Source organism: Marmota monax, unplaced genomic scaffold (genome assembly GCF_021218885.2).
Source record: "Marmota monax isolate L192 unplaced genomic scaffold, Marmota_monax_Labrador192_F-V1.1 WCK01_AAM20220418_F8-fsc00002, whole genome shotgun sequence".
In the NCBI taxonomy this organism is placed as follows: Eukaryota; Metazoa; Chordata; class Mammalia; order Rodentia; family Sciuridae; genus Marmota; species Marmota monax.
The window spans coordinates 24410056-24422742 of record NW_026693571.1 but is presented as its reverse complement, the minus strand read 5'-3'; the positions used below and the strand labels follow the sequence as shown (position 1 = coordinate 24422742).

The 12687-nt window shown below is 31.9% G+C and overlaps 1 protein-coding gene across 1 annotated transcript in view; it reads left to right on the top strand.

Annotated features, from left to right (window-relative positions):
• Grid2 (glutamate ionotropic receptor delta type subunit 2) overlaps nucleotides 1-12687 on the top strand; it is a 1437644-nt gene that overhangs the window by 254374 nt on the left and 1170583 nt on the right. Inside the window, exon 2 of the mRNA XM_046459106.2 lies at nucleotides 3502-3657. Within this exon, the coding sequence (XP_046315062.1) occupies nucleotides 3502-3657 (156 nt within the window). The remainder of the gene's footprint in view (nucleotides 1-3501; nucleotides 3658-12687) is intronic.

Below are 12687 nucleotides of genomic sequence, written 5' to 3'. Positions count from 1 at the left end.
TGAAATATGAAAGGCCCTTCATTTCTGAAGTGCTTCCTGTGAAACATACCAGGTTGTTTTCAGAATGCTGGCTGTCTTTTGGGACAAAGCCAAATTTAAGATGAGATTTCATAGCTAAAGAAAAAAAGTAAATAAATACTGGGATTGGAAATGTTGGCTGAGATTTCTTGTCCTTGGGTTCTGCTGTTTGCACTAAGATGAACTGTTTCTTCTGTGTGCTTCCTTGCTGTTTGCAGAAAGATGAACTGTTTCTTTTGTACATTTTTTCAGTATATCTTAATTCAGTGCTGAATTGACTAATTTGCTATCATTTCTGCTGGTTTCTGCCATTTATTAAGCCAAGTTTTAATGTTTAAGGGAATAGTAAGCGTTCTGTCAGACAATAGTAAAATACTTTCATTAAAAATGTATTACCAATATTCAGCCAGAAGTCCCCAACACCTCCTGCTATAAAACAAGGTTGATTACAGACCCTTCTTCTAAAAGAGCCATTTAGCATCCAGGACAAGCTGAAACATCTATATAAACACATATCAGTTCTCTTTGAATAGACATTTGGTTATCTGGTTTAAAATGAATTGTTTACTTCAGGTCCAATTATAGGAAATGTATATCATACTTCCTAACATATTGGTAAAAGGGTTTGTGTATCTTACTCAGATACTATTAAATTTCAATGTAATGACTAATCTCTATTTGTGTAAGAATTATCACATATTAAAATGAGTCTACACAAAATGATTTAACTCAGCATGATAGAAAATCTAACATATTGTCTAAATATTTTTATAAAATCTTAGTCTCAAAACTATAATCCTATCTGTGTCAGAAATGACATGTTACATAAAAAACCTGTCAATTTATCCATCTGATTATATTACTAACATATTAATATTCTGGCTAGTAAATATATCATGTAATTTGGAAGCACTCTATTTATATGTCAATTAAGAAATTATGCATTCCATTCTCTCACAGGTGTAGCCAAGGACAGTATATTTAAATATATAGAAAACAGAAGGCAATAGTGAGAGATGGCAAGCCAAAGTATTATTATAATGCATGCAAATATAAAACCATGGTGATAAAAGAAAGTTAGTTTCACACAGTATGTGTCTTAGAAATCACCTTTGCATGGTAAGGTCATCTCAGGGTGGAGAGGTTAAGTGTAACCTGCTGTCCTCATTGAGCCTGAGAATTTCAGCCTTGCTTTATCATGCATTGATTCATGCATTTAGTAACATGATATCTTGATATGTATTTCCCTGGATAGCTTGGAGCTTCTAAATGTATAATATCAACAAAATTGTTGGTGTGAAGTGTCTGTGTGATAGGTAGATATGTATCTGTGTAAATTATAAATATATATTGTGTATACATTTGCACATGCCTATATAGTCTGTCCCTATGTATGTATACATATAATAGCTGTATCATATTTATACATACAAAATATGCTATTTTTGTATACACTTTTTTATAATTGCTTATAATATGAATATAATAGGGGCTAGGGTTGTGGCTTAGTGGTAGAGCGCTCACCTCGCATGTGTGGGGCACTGGGTTCGATCCTCAGCACCACATAAAAATAAAAGGTATTGTGTCCAACTAAAACAAAATATTACAAAAAATTAATATAATAGTAAAAAACATATTTTGTATATATGGATATAAATTTGGATAGGTATACACAGTCATTTCTTTGTCATGTTATTTACCCTGGATATATATCTTTTACTTATTGGTCAGATGTTTATAAGTAAAAGATGAATAATTTAAAAATGTGTGCTTGCTTAGAATTGAAAGTTAATAATACAAGGAAACCATGCATGGTCAGATGGTAAAGAGTTCCTCAGGTTTGCAATAAGTTCAAGCTGTGCATAAAAAAAAAATACATAAATCCCTATAGGTACAATCCTGAAAGACTGTATCCCATAGTGATTTAGAGCAAGATCATTGGAGTGAAGTAGGCTAATGCTCTGGCCCTTGTTGTGGGACATTTATTTCATTTGGCATGTGGCATTTCTTGCACTGAAAATTTCCATGACTCTAGTAAGTAGTATATTGACATAGATATTACATAATTATTTTAAGGATCAAATGAGCTACCGCATTATTAAAAATTAATGGAAATTTTTAAGCATTCTGAATTATCTGTACATTTTCTTATTTTGTTGTATATATTTGAGGTATAGGCCTTGATATTTTTATATTCACATACATATACTGAACTTTTTACAGTTAAATTCTATGTGTGTATGTGTGTAAGAGCATCTAAAATATACTCTCTAAGCATTTTTTTCAGCATACAACATTAATTATTGTACTCATGCTGCACATTACAGCTGTAGACTTGCTTATTCTACATAACTGCAAATTTGTTCCCTTTGACCTGCATCTCCCCATCTCCTCACTAGCCACTATTATTTTTCTGTCTGCATCTATGAGTTTGACTTTTTAGATTCCACCAACAAGTGGGATTGTGTAAGTATTTTTCTTCCTGTGTCTGGTCTATTTCATTTGGTATCATGTCCTCCAGATTCATTATTTTATTAAAAAGAAGACACAGATAACATTTATTGAGAAATTACCTATTTAATTTCAATGAGTTATTTACAGTTTGCACTTAGTACGTGTAATGATCTTTACAGATAGATATTAGTTTTCTTAGATTTTTACAGAGGATGAATGTGGGGCTTAGAATTTGAATAGCTCACACAAGGTCATAGACTTAATGAGTGACAGAATAGAATATGAAATCAATCAATCTGCACTTAGAACCATTATGTTTAACCAATGTGATGTGGATAACCAAGCACCTAGTAAAGGTTAGCTATAGTGCTCATCAGTATCATTGTTGTATGTGTATGAAAAATGTCCTTGCTATTCCCTAGGACTTAACATTAGCTCTTTAGGAAACATTTCTCCTTCCCCTCAGTTCACAGATTCATGTCCCTAAATGTTCTATAAATATCAATGAGTTTATCACTATACAAGGTAATAAAACCCCTGTTCAAAAAGTGGAGCAGAGGGGGGCCACAAGGGGAGAAAGAAATAAAATGAAAAGAAAAAGGAATTCAGATTATAGTTTTGATTCCTGTGTGCTCTGTAAATGGGCCTTCAAAGTTTTTCTTGATTTTACCTCCTATTATTCACAAATGCATTCTTCAAACTATGAATTCCTAAAGATCTTGGGATGTAAGACATTCCATGCATTAGCCTGTCCTGCAAAATGCTTTTGTACCTATTATATTGTCCTCCCCCGGCTGTACCTACAATAACACTTTGATGTACTATTCATCATTTCCATGTGGAAGAAGTGACTGTGTTCCTGCTCAGTTATCATGCTGCTTCTGTACAGTGTGTTCCAGCCATAAATAAAGTGCATGCTTTACGTGAACGTGTATGTTATTCAAATACATAAGTCTCTGTGGCATATTTCCAGAGGTCATGGCAGAGTATTTATGTTATTGTTTAATGGTAACACTCACTTCTTTCTAGGAGCAATTTTTGATGAATCTGCCAAAAAGGATGATGAGGTGTTTCGCACAGCAGTTGGTGACCTAAACCAGAATGAGGAAATCTTACAGACTGAGAAAATCACATTTTCAGTGACATTTGTTGATGGCAACAACCCTTTTCAAGCAGTTCAAGAAGGTAAGTTCCATTGTTGGTTTTTGTTGTTTAATTTAGATAGCAATGAAATGAGCCTCACAAAAGGCCATCCAAAATGAACATCAGTTTTGCATCTTTGCTACCAACTGGGTGTTGCTTTCCTCCTAGAGTGCTGTTTTGTAAATGTTAATGCTGCATTCCACTTTCATCAGAATGTAGAAAGTTGTGTGTGTGTGTGTGTGTTTTAATTGTACTATCATATGAAAATAGGCATAATTATTTACAAAGTTTTGTGGCATTTTTATGACTTTGATGTAAATGAAACATACTTTTAAAATATGACTGTCAGTATTTTTACTTTGGTCTTCTCTGAGATAACTACCACCTTGAGTGTTGTTACAACTTGCAATGACATTTCCAGTGTACTCATGACAAATGCATTGCTACAAGGAAAAACTTTAGATGCTGCATACAAATCAAAGGCTTTGTGCTGGGTTCCTAAAATGTTGACCTAGGCTATACTTTTTTTTTCCTTCTACAAATTTTCAAATATTAAAGAATTTTCCTCTATTTTCTCTGTACGTGAGTGAATTAAAAGTTTTCAATGTAAATACAAACTTTTTGTTTTATTGGAAAGGTCATTCCAATTAATGAAAATTTTGACTGAAACATCTTATACTAGTGGAATTCTTTGTTTGATACTGTTAAGAATCTAATTAATTGTTTAGCTACCTCTTCAGTTAAGTGCTTATTGTATATGAAACTATTTGTTTCTAATTGATGTGGTCTGAATGTGTTCTTGCACAAAATTTTATATGGACACCTAGTTCCTGTGTGGTGGTATTAAGAGGTGGATTATTTGGATGGTTGTTAAGTCCTAAGGGTGCTGTCCTCATGAGTGGTGTAACTGCCTTCACAAAAAAGGCCCAAGGGAGATTTTTGTCCTTCTGCCATTAGAGGATACAGCCAGAAGTTATTATTTATGAGTAGGAAATGTACCTCACCAGACATCAAACCTACTGATCCCATGATCTCGGACTTCCAGCCTCCGGAACAGTAAGCAATACTTTCTGTTATTACAAATTACCCAGTATAGGGTGTTTTGTTATTATCAATACAGAATAAGTCACTAATCTGTTTTATATTTTATTGTGATTCTATAGTTAGATTAAGGATAATGGATGCAAATTCATTTAATCAATTAGTTTTATTAAAAATTCAAATATGATTTGGCAATAGAAAAGGAAAATATCACACTTGCTATGGTAAAATTTGGCAAAGAATTTATTTCTTTTGAGTCAAACATTGAAGGGGTATGAAAATTAAACCTAATTGTCTTAAAAATATGTCCTTATCTTCAATTATATCTGTTTGATATGCAGATAACTTTCATTAGACTACATTTTGATCAGTAGCACTGGCTATTCTTAAAATTTATGTTTACTTCTGTCAGAGAATAAATACAATGATTTGTGGTCTAAAGAATTTTTCTTATTAATTGTATAGAGTGAAACAAATATTATTTTGTGAAGTTAACAGAGTTGTTTTTAAAAAAGTCATCTTTACAACCAATAGGAAAATATAGCTTAAAAAATATGATGAAATTTTAAATTTTAATGAGTAATATCAGAGCCAAAAATAGATTAAATAAATAAATATGCAGTAATTTGTATTTTAAAGTCAAAATTACCCTGGGAATTTGGGGATTCAAATAATGAATATGTTGATAAATTTTCTATGGAAACATTTAGAAGTTGTCCAGATTACTGCTAGAATTCATAATGCTATCTGCAAAATAATAAAGAAGACAAATGATAATGTAAAATATATGTATTCTCTGGGAAGCATGATGTTCATTTTTATGTCATTCCTATGATTTCTTTCTAAACCATACTTATTTTAAATGAACAAAATGAGAGCAGGGAAATCATTAGGACTCATTGATATTATCTTCTGATTACATATTAGTTTTAGCATGTCTTCAAATGGCTAAAACATCCATGGTTTTAAAAATCTACCTTGACTGAAAGAGTAATAGAAGGTAAAAAATGAAGGCAGTACAACAGGTAGAAGGGAATTATAAAATCAGAATAAATTTGTTCCTTACACTTTTTTTAAAGACTATTATTTAAAAAGTGAAGATAATCTTTAAAAACTTATTTTTTTACATGTTGTTTCATGTAACCATCCTATTGCCAGTTACATTCTGGAAACAAAAATATCTCTCAAAAGAAAGATGTGGGTTGGAAAGAAGTTGGGGCACTAGAAGTAGATTGAGACAGGGAATGTTTTCCAGATAGAGACCACTAGGTACTTGTGGAGAAGGAAGAGTGACAGCTTGCCTATGGCTTCTAGTACTAATAAGATGTTCTGGAAGAGTTGGTTTGATGGTTTGCTCTGAGTAATGAACCTGAAATAAGTTCTAGGCAGCTATGGAGATCATTTGTTTCACCATTAAGTAGCAAGAAGGATTTTGCTTAAGTTGTGAAGTAAAAAAAAAAATATATATATATATATATATATATATATATATATATATATATATATATATATATTATTTTAGAGCTTTTTTGGTAATACACTGGTTTGGAAATAAAATGTTCAGCTTAAAATAGAACAAGAAACAATTGAAAATTACTATTTTTTTAAATGTTTTGAGGAAGTAATTTAGGAGATAATCATAATCACCCAAGATTGTCAATTTGCCTAAGATCACATCTTTACTATAACACAATTAAAATCTACAAAGGAAACTGTGTTACAAAAACATCAGAACACAGTAGGGATGAAGAGCATGAGAAGAAGATTAACATTAAACAGGGATGAGAGGTGGGAGGGAAAGGGAGAGAGAAGGGAAATTGCATGGAAATGGAAGGAGACCCTCAGGGTTATACAAAATTACATGCAAGAGGAAGTGAGGGGAAAGAGAAAAATAATACAAGGGGGAGAAATGAATGACAGTAGAGGGGGTAGAGAGAGAAGAGGGGAGGGGAGGGGAGGGGAGGTGGGATAGTAGAGGATAGGAAAGGCAGCAGAATACAACAGACACTAGTATGGCAATATGTAAATCAATGGATGTGTAACTGATGTGAATCTGCAATCTGTATACGGCGTAAAAATGGGAGTTCATAACCCACTTGAATCAAAGTGTGAAATATGACATATCAAGAGCTATGTAATGTTTTGAACAACCAACAATAAAAATTTTAAAAAAAATCAGCTTCTTTAAATTTCTTTTAATTCTAAGAAGAAACAAAAGGTTCAAGGATACAATTATAACTAAGCGTTTACACATAAAGCATGTCTAATGAACTTATAGAAAATTCAAGGTTTTGGTTTTTCTATTTATTTGAACTTGAGAGACTGATACTTGAACAAACATCATGATCAAACATATAGATATTTGGTGATAATAACAATAAATAATAAGGATCAGTGAAAAGAAAGATAAAAAAAACTTAGTCATCTGAAATCCTGGATTCAGTTTATGGTTAGAATTTCTTCTGACCATCCATATTTAATTTACCAGTTAACATCCTACTTAACCCAAGGACAGGATTGATATTATAAATTTTTTTTATAGCTTGCTTACAGTATATTTTGAATAATGATAGTTCTCACAGATGAATATCTAGAAAGTGATGTTTCTGTTAAAAAACAATTCTAATGTTCTATGCTCTGGAGGTTTCTTTCTTCCTCTAGAACATATATGAAAAATGGAAAAAAGGGAATAATTTGAGTTATTTTCAAAGTTATAAGGGTAGTAACTGTAAAGGTGGAAAATTATTTGAATACTCTCACCAGATGGATGAAGTAATTGAGAATCAGAGAAGTTAAGTAATATTCATGAGTATTTTTATGGTCACTATGGAAGTATGTAGCAGAAAAGAAGTAAAACAAGAGCTTCAGACCACTGGTCCAATATTTTTCTTGCTGCATTTAGTATCCAACTCCCTCCCAGACACACACGTGATAATTTGTTCTCAAACTTGAATACACACACATACATCCTCATGAGATAACAGCATGTTCTAGGATTTGAGTGCTTTGAGAAATGGAATGGATAGACAGTTTATATGTGTTGATATTTATTTGATGCAAACATTTTTATGTTCATGGTATAGAACAGTAGAAAATTTTCAATCTGGGTGATAAACACCAGTAATCAAAATATGTAAATCATTTTTGTTCTTTCAGCTTTGGATTTCTTTATCTGTAAAAGATGAATTCAGAACATAAGTGCATTTTTAAGGCACTTTCATCTCTGGTTTTGTGATTTTTAGAATGCATTTGCTGAATTAGAAACATATAGAAATGGTTATTATTTAGTTTATCATTAGGGAAGGTTTCACATTGCTGAAATTGCTCATAGTTCTTCTGTGACTGACTATAAAATAAATAAAAAAGATGTATGATGCCTATCTTTTGTTTTGCTATTTCATCAGCCTAGTCACCACAATGAAAATAACTCATTAGTATCACCAGAATAAAGAAAAGGCCTTTTTCTAGTTCAGTGGACCTAGACCAACTTAGTTATTGCTAGATTTCTTTTTTCATTTCTCTCTTATAGATCGTTTCCTTTGTGGTATCCACATAGTATATATAGCATAGATATATAAATGTTTGGTGTAAAAAACACCATGGACTCTACTGAGCAGTAGCAGTTGATTATTTTGGTAGGGCTTTGCTGGAACTAACATACTATGGCCCATGGAAGGTGAGAATTTATAAGACAGCCAAATCTAGAAAACTGAAGAGAGTGCATTTGTAATAGTGTCAGGTTGGAAGGTGAAGACAGAATGAATCCAGTGTAATCTTACATGAACTAAATTCATCAGGGAGAATATAAAATATCATGCAGTGATATTTAATGGTAAAATTCAACTGAACATTTTGGAATAATTGCTCTTATTTTAGAAAAACACCTAAAATTGCAATGCATAATATGTATTAAGGCAGAAGTCACAAATGATGTTATTTGAAAGAAAATATATCATAATTATATTTCTTTATGTTTTATGAATAATGTTGGTATAATTAGTCATGCCAGGCATATGAAAATTGTCCAGTGCTTCTAAAATATTAAAATTTGAATTAGCATATTGAAGTATACGGCATTGAATAAAACTCCGTTGAGAAATCCAGGGATGATGGGCATTCTCAGTTGGATTTGACTCATATTTCTTCCAAAATGAAATTATTGTAATTTTATGAAGTACACTTGTACAACAATGAAACTGTTTCCACTTTTTATTTATGACACCACTCTCACTTGTTTATAGTCATATTTAAAAGACACATATATCCATTTTATATGTGAATGTGGGATGACAGGCAAATAGCAGAGCTAGAAACAGTATAAGGAAATCTAGCTAGAAAAAAGCACTCCTCCAAACTCATCACCATCCATTGTGAGTATTTCTGGTGCCATTGGCTAAATCTGAATAGTCTCGTTCAAAGAGGAAATAAATGTAAAAGAATGATTTATGTGTCTGCACTACTTGATACTTTATTGCAGGGCTTAGTCTCATAATTTATATTCCTCTCTGCTTTAGTAGGACATTTTACTGTGGTACAAATCTGCTAATTCTAAAATTCTTAAATTGGTGTCTGCATTTTCCTAGCTTAAGAATACAGTGTTTATGTCTCCTCATTCTCTGTGTTTTTGGACCAATTTTAATAATGCAAACTCTAGTTTCTTTTCTGAATTGTCTGATAATAAACTAAATTGGAGAATTTAGTGATGCCAGAGACCAAACAAAAAGATCAGGTAGGTTCAATTTTACTAATTCAATTATTTGTTTCTCTGTTTACTTTTTTATTTTTCTTTCTTTTCCCACATCAAAGTTAGTTAAGCTTTGAGCCCTAGTGTCTAGCCCCAATGTTCTTGTAAGTCCTCCTCAGATACATATGTGTAGTGTAGAAGGAATAAACTAAGCAATTAACTTGCCTTTTCCAAATACTTGCACATTAAGAGGGATTTGAAATGTCTATTGGGCAACTGGACTACCTATTTTCCCCATGGGTCTGGGATATTTAGCTCAGTCATTTCCCTAGCAATTTCTTGAGAATTCCTTTATCACTTTTTCTCCCTGTCAGCCACATTTCCACAACTGATCAATAAAGTCCGGAATCCACATCTGCCTCAAGTGTGAACGTTAGTACTCATTATCAATGTAGTATTAAAGTATAAATAATTCTACATCTGTTAGAGACAAAACCAACATGCGTTCCTTTAAACATCTCACACAAGCCCTTTCCGTTGAAGATTTGCCCTGTAGAGGAATTAAGATATTATATATTTGGAATTTAATACTCATTCAGATCCCTGTATCTAAGAACTTTGTAAATGCCCTGTCTTCTTCCAAGATTGGTTTAACCACAATGAGGGACAACAAAAGAAATAAAGGACACAGTGTATGATGCAGCAAACACTAAAATGTGCCCAAGGAAAGCTGTAGAATTTTAAAGTTTGAAAAGACATGCTGTTGTCTTCAATATATACCTTGAATTTTTAAATATGTTCATACTAGAAAGGCATAGGTTATTCCAGCTTTTTAAAATTTTATTTTAAAAAGAGAAAGGTAATTTTTCTCTTAAAGAAATGCAATACTTTTCTCTTTAATAAAATACAAACATAAATACAAATTGCATAGACTAATTATTTTTTATGTTTTTTTTTTTTTGCTGTTCTTCTGTATTTGTAAGCCTTTCTCTTGTCTCATTCAATACCACACTCTTAAGTAATAGGTCTCTAATACCATGACTAGATTGAAATTCAGATGTTTATAGACCTCTGTATCATAATTTTATGGTCTTTTTGCTTCGAAGCCTTTTATTTCACTATCTACAATTGTGTACCGTTATTTAAGTTCAGTCATAAAATATATATTTTAGCAATGCATGCTGCCCTGGATCTTGTTTTACTTAGAAGAATCTTTAATAGCTTTCTTTGGAAGTTCTTTTTAAAGGAAGTAAAGATTTATTCTTTTGTTGGTCCTAAAGTGTTTTTTCTCCTACCAATTACTTTATAATAATAACAATAAAAATAAACACTTTCTTCTATATAGATACAGAATATGATTATGGTAACATAATTCAGTTTTTAATCAGTCTTTTATGATACTGACTCAATAAAAGAAGTACCTATATGTCTTGAAGTAAATCTGAATATATGGTTTATTAGATTAAAAATCACATTTACCTACCCTCTGCAGTTGTAATGAGAGTTCATTGGGTTGTCATGAAAATAGTTTAAGTTCATGTGGACAAATGATTTTACTGTTTCTGACTATTATCAGTATTGTTGAATTCCAAGTCTCTAATGATCCAGTTTTTTGCTTAGTTTAAAAACAAAGAATAATCTTAATTTTATTTTCACATTTAACACCTAGTTTGGTGCAACTTGGTAAGTTTTGTTGAGTTTGTGGGATTCATACTATTTACAGTTTTCTGTACTCTTAAAAAATGCTGGATTATCTTGTAGTTTTCAAAATAATAATCATTGGAACAATCACTTTAGAAAGGAGTGCATAAAATACTAATGTGCAATAGGAAATTGCATATTCTAGGAGAAACGATGAATCAGCAAGCACTTTTGCATGGCCTATTCTATTCATCCTTAAGCTGTTTTCTCTGTGCAATGCTGAGTTCCCATTAGCCACTCCACAGTCTTTCATGGTTATCTTGACCTTTATTCTATTATCCTATGTGTGGTCCTGATTTGTGTGTACCTCCTCCTTTTGCACAATGCAGTGCTGTTTTTACATTGTGTTCCATCTCCCTTTAATCCTTGATGTCCATATTGTAGTATAAATACACAAGATGTATATATTTGGTTTAATATATACATGGTCCATTGGATTAAATGATGCCTGTATTTGAATCTGTTATCTATACGATTTTCTTTGATCCCTTGATCAAACCTAATTTCTCTGAGCCTTATCTTCTTCAGATGGAAGATGGGAATGAATATACACTCCATGGGGTCATTGCATAATAACTATATGGGGGTCATACTTGTGGTAGGTAGGTGTATTCCCTTACTAATCAGAATACATCTTAATAATAGTGGGATACATAATGATTTAGTACCATTTCCAGCCTCCATCAGTATATTTCCATCTCTCTCTGATATTTCCTTCTCAGATATCCTGTACTTCTTGTATTGGTGGTTCCCATGGATACTTCTCAGTATAACTTATTATCTACCTAGTTACCATCATAGTTTTGCCCAGCTGGATCTTTCCTCATCAAGATTCAGAATGCTGTGGTTGTAAAATTATTATAGAATGCAATACTTTTGCTCTTTTTTCCTCTTTTCCTGAGCTAGTTCTGCTAGTCAGCACAGGAAGATGAGAATTATATTTGTAGTATAATTTATTTTGCAAATAATAGTGATGTTGTAACATATGTACTTAGTGTTGGGAGGATTTAAAGTACCTTGTTACAATTTCTGGGAAGAGAGAAAGCCTGTGGAGACCAAATTAAAGCTTTCTGATGATTTGTGTAGGCTTAACACAATCAGTGAAGTAAATAAGGCACTGAGTCATAACTAAATGGGATTCAGTTGTAGAGAAGCATAATGTTATAGAAGAGTGATATATATGAAGGTCAAATATAGAAATGAATTCAAGGAAAGCTTTATGCTTTGAGAGATGCATCATCTCTGGTATTTGAGCTTATTTCTGACATGATTGTTTAAAAGGTTATCCTTCTATGTTTTGCACATTTTCATTCTGACTACACATGGTCAAATATTAACTCTAAAAACTTGGTCACTGGTTTCCATGAATTTCTAGTACTGTCTTTTTCAATAACATTATATTATGTTATTTTCTGAAGAATTCATGTCTCATTTCAAAATATATTTGCTTTTTTGTTTTGTTGATAGACTAACAAAACATGATGTTGAGATTGCCTTATATTCGATAAACTCTGTTATCGAATATAAAAATATAAAAAACTAAAAAGTGTCTATTACATATGAAAAATATGATCCAAGGTGGAAAATAAACATCATTTCTCAGAATGTATTGAGAGTGCAAAGCAGCTGTTTGATTAAATCAAAGT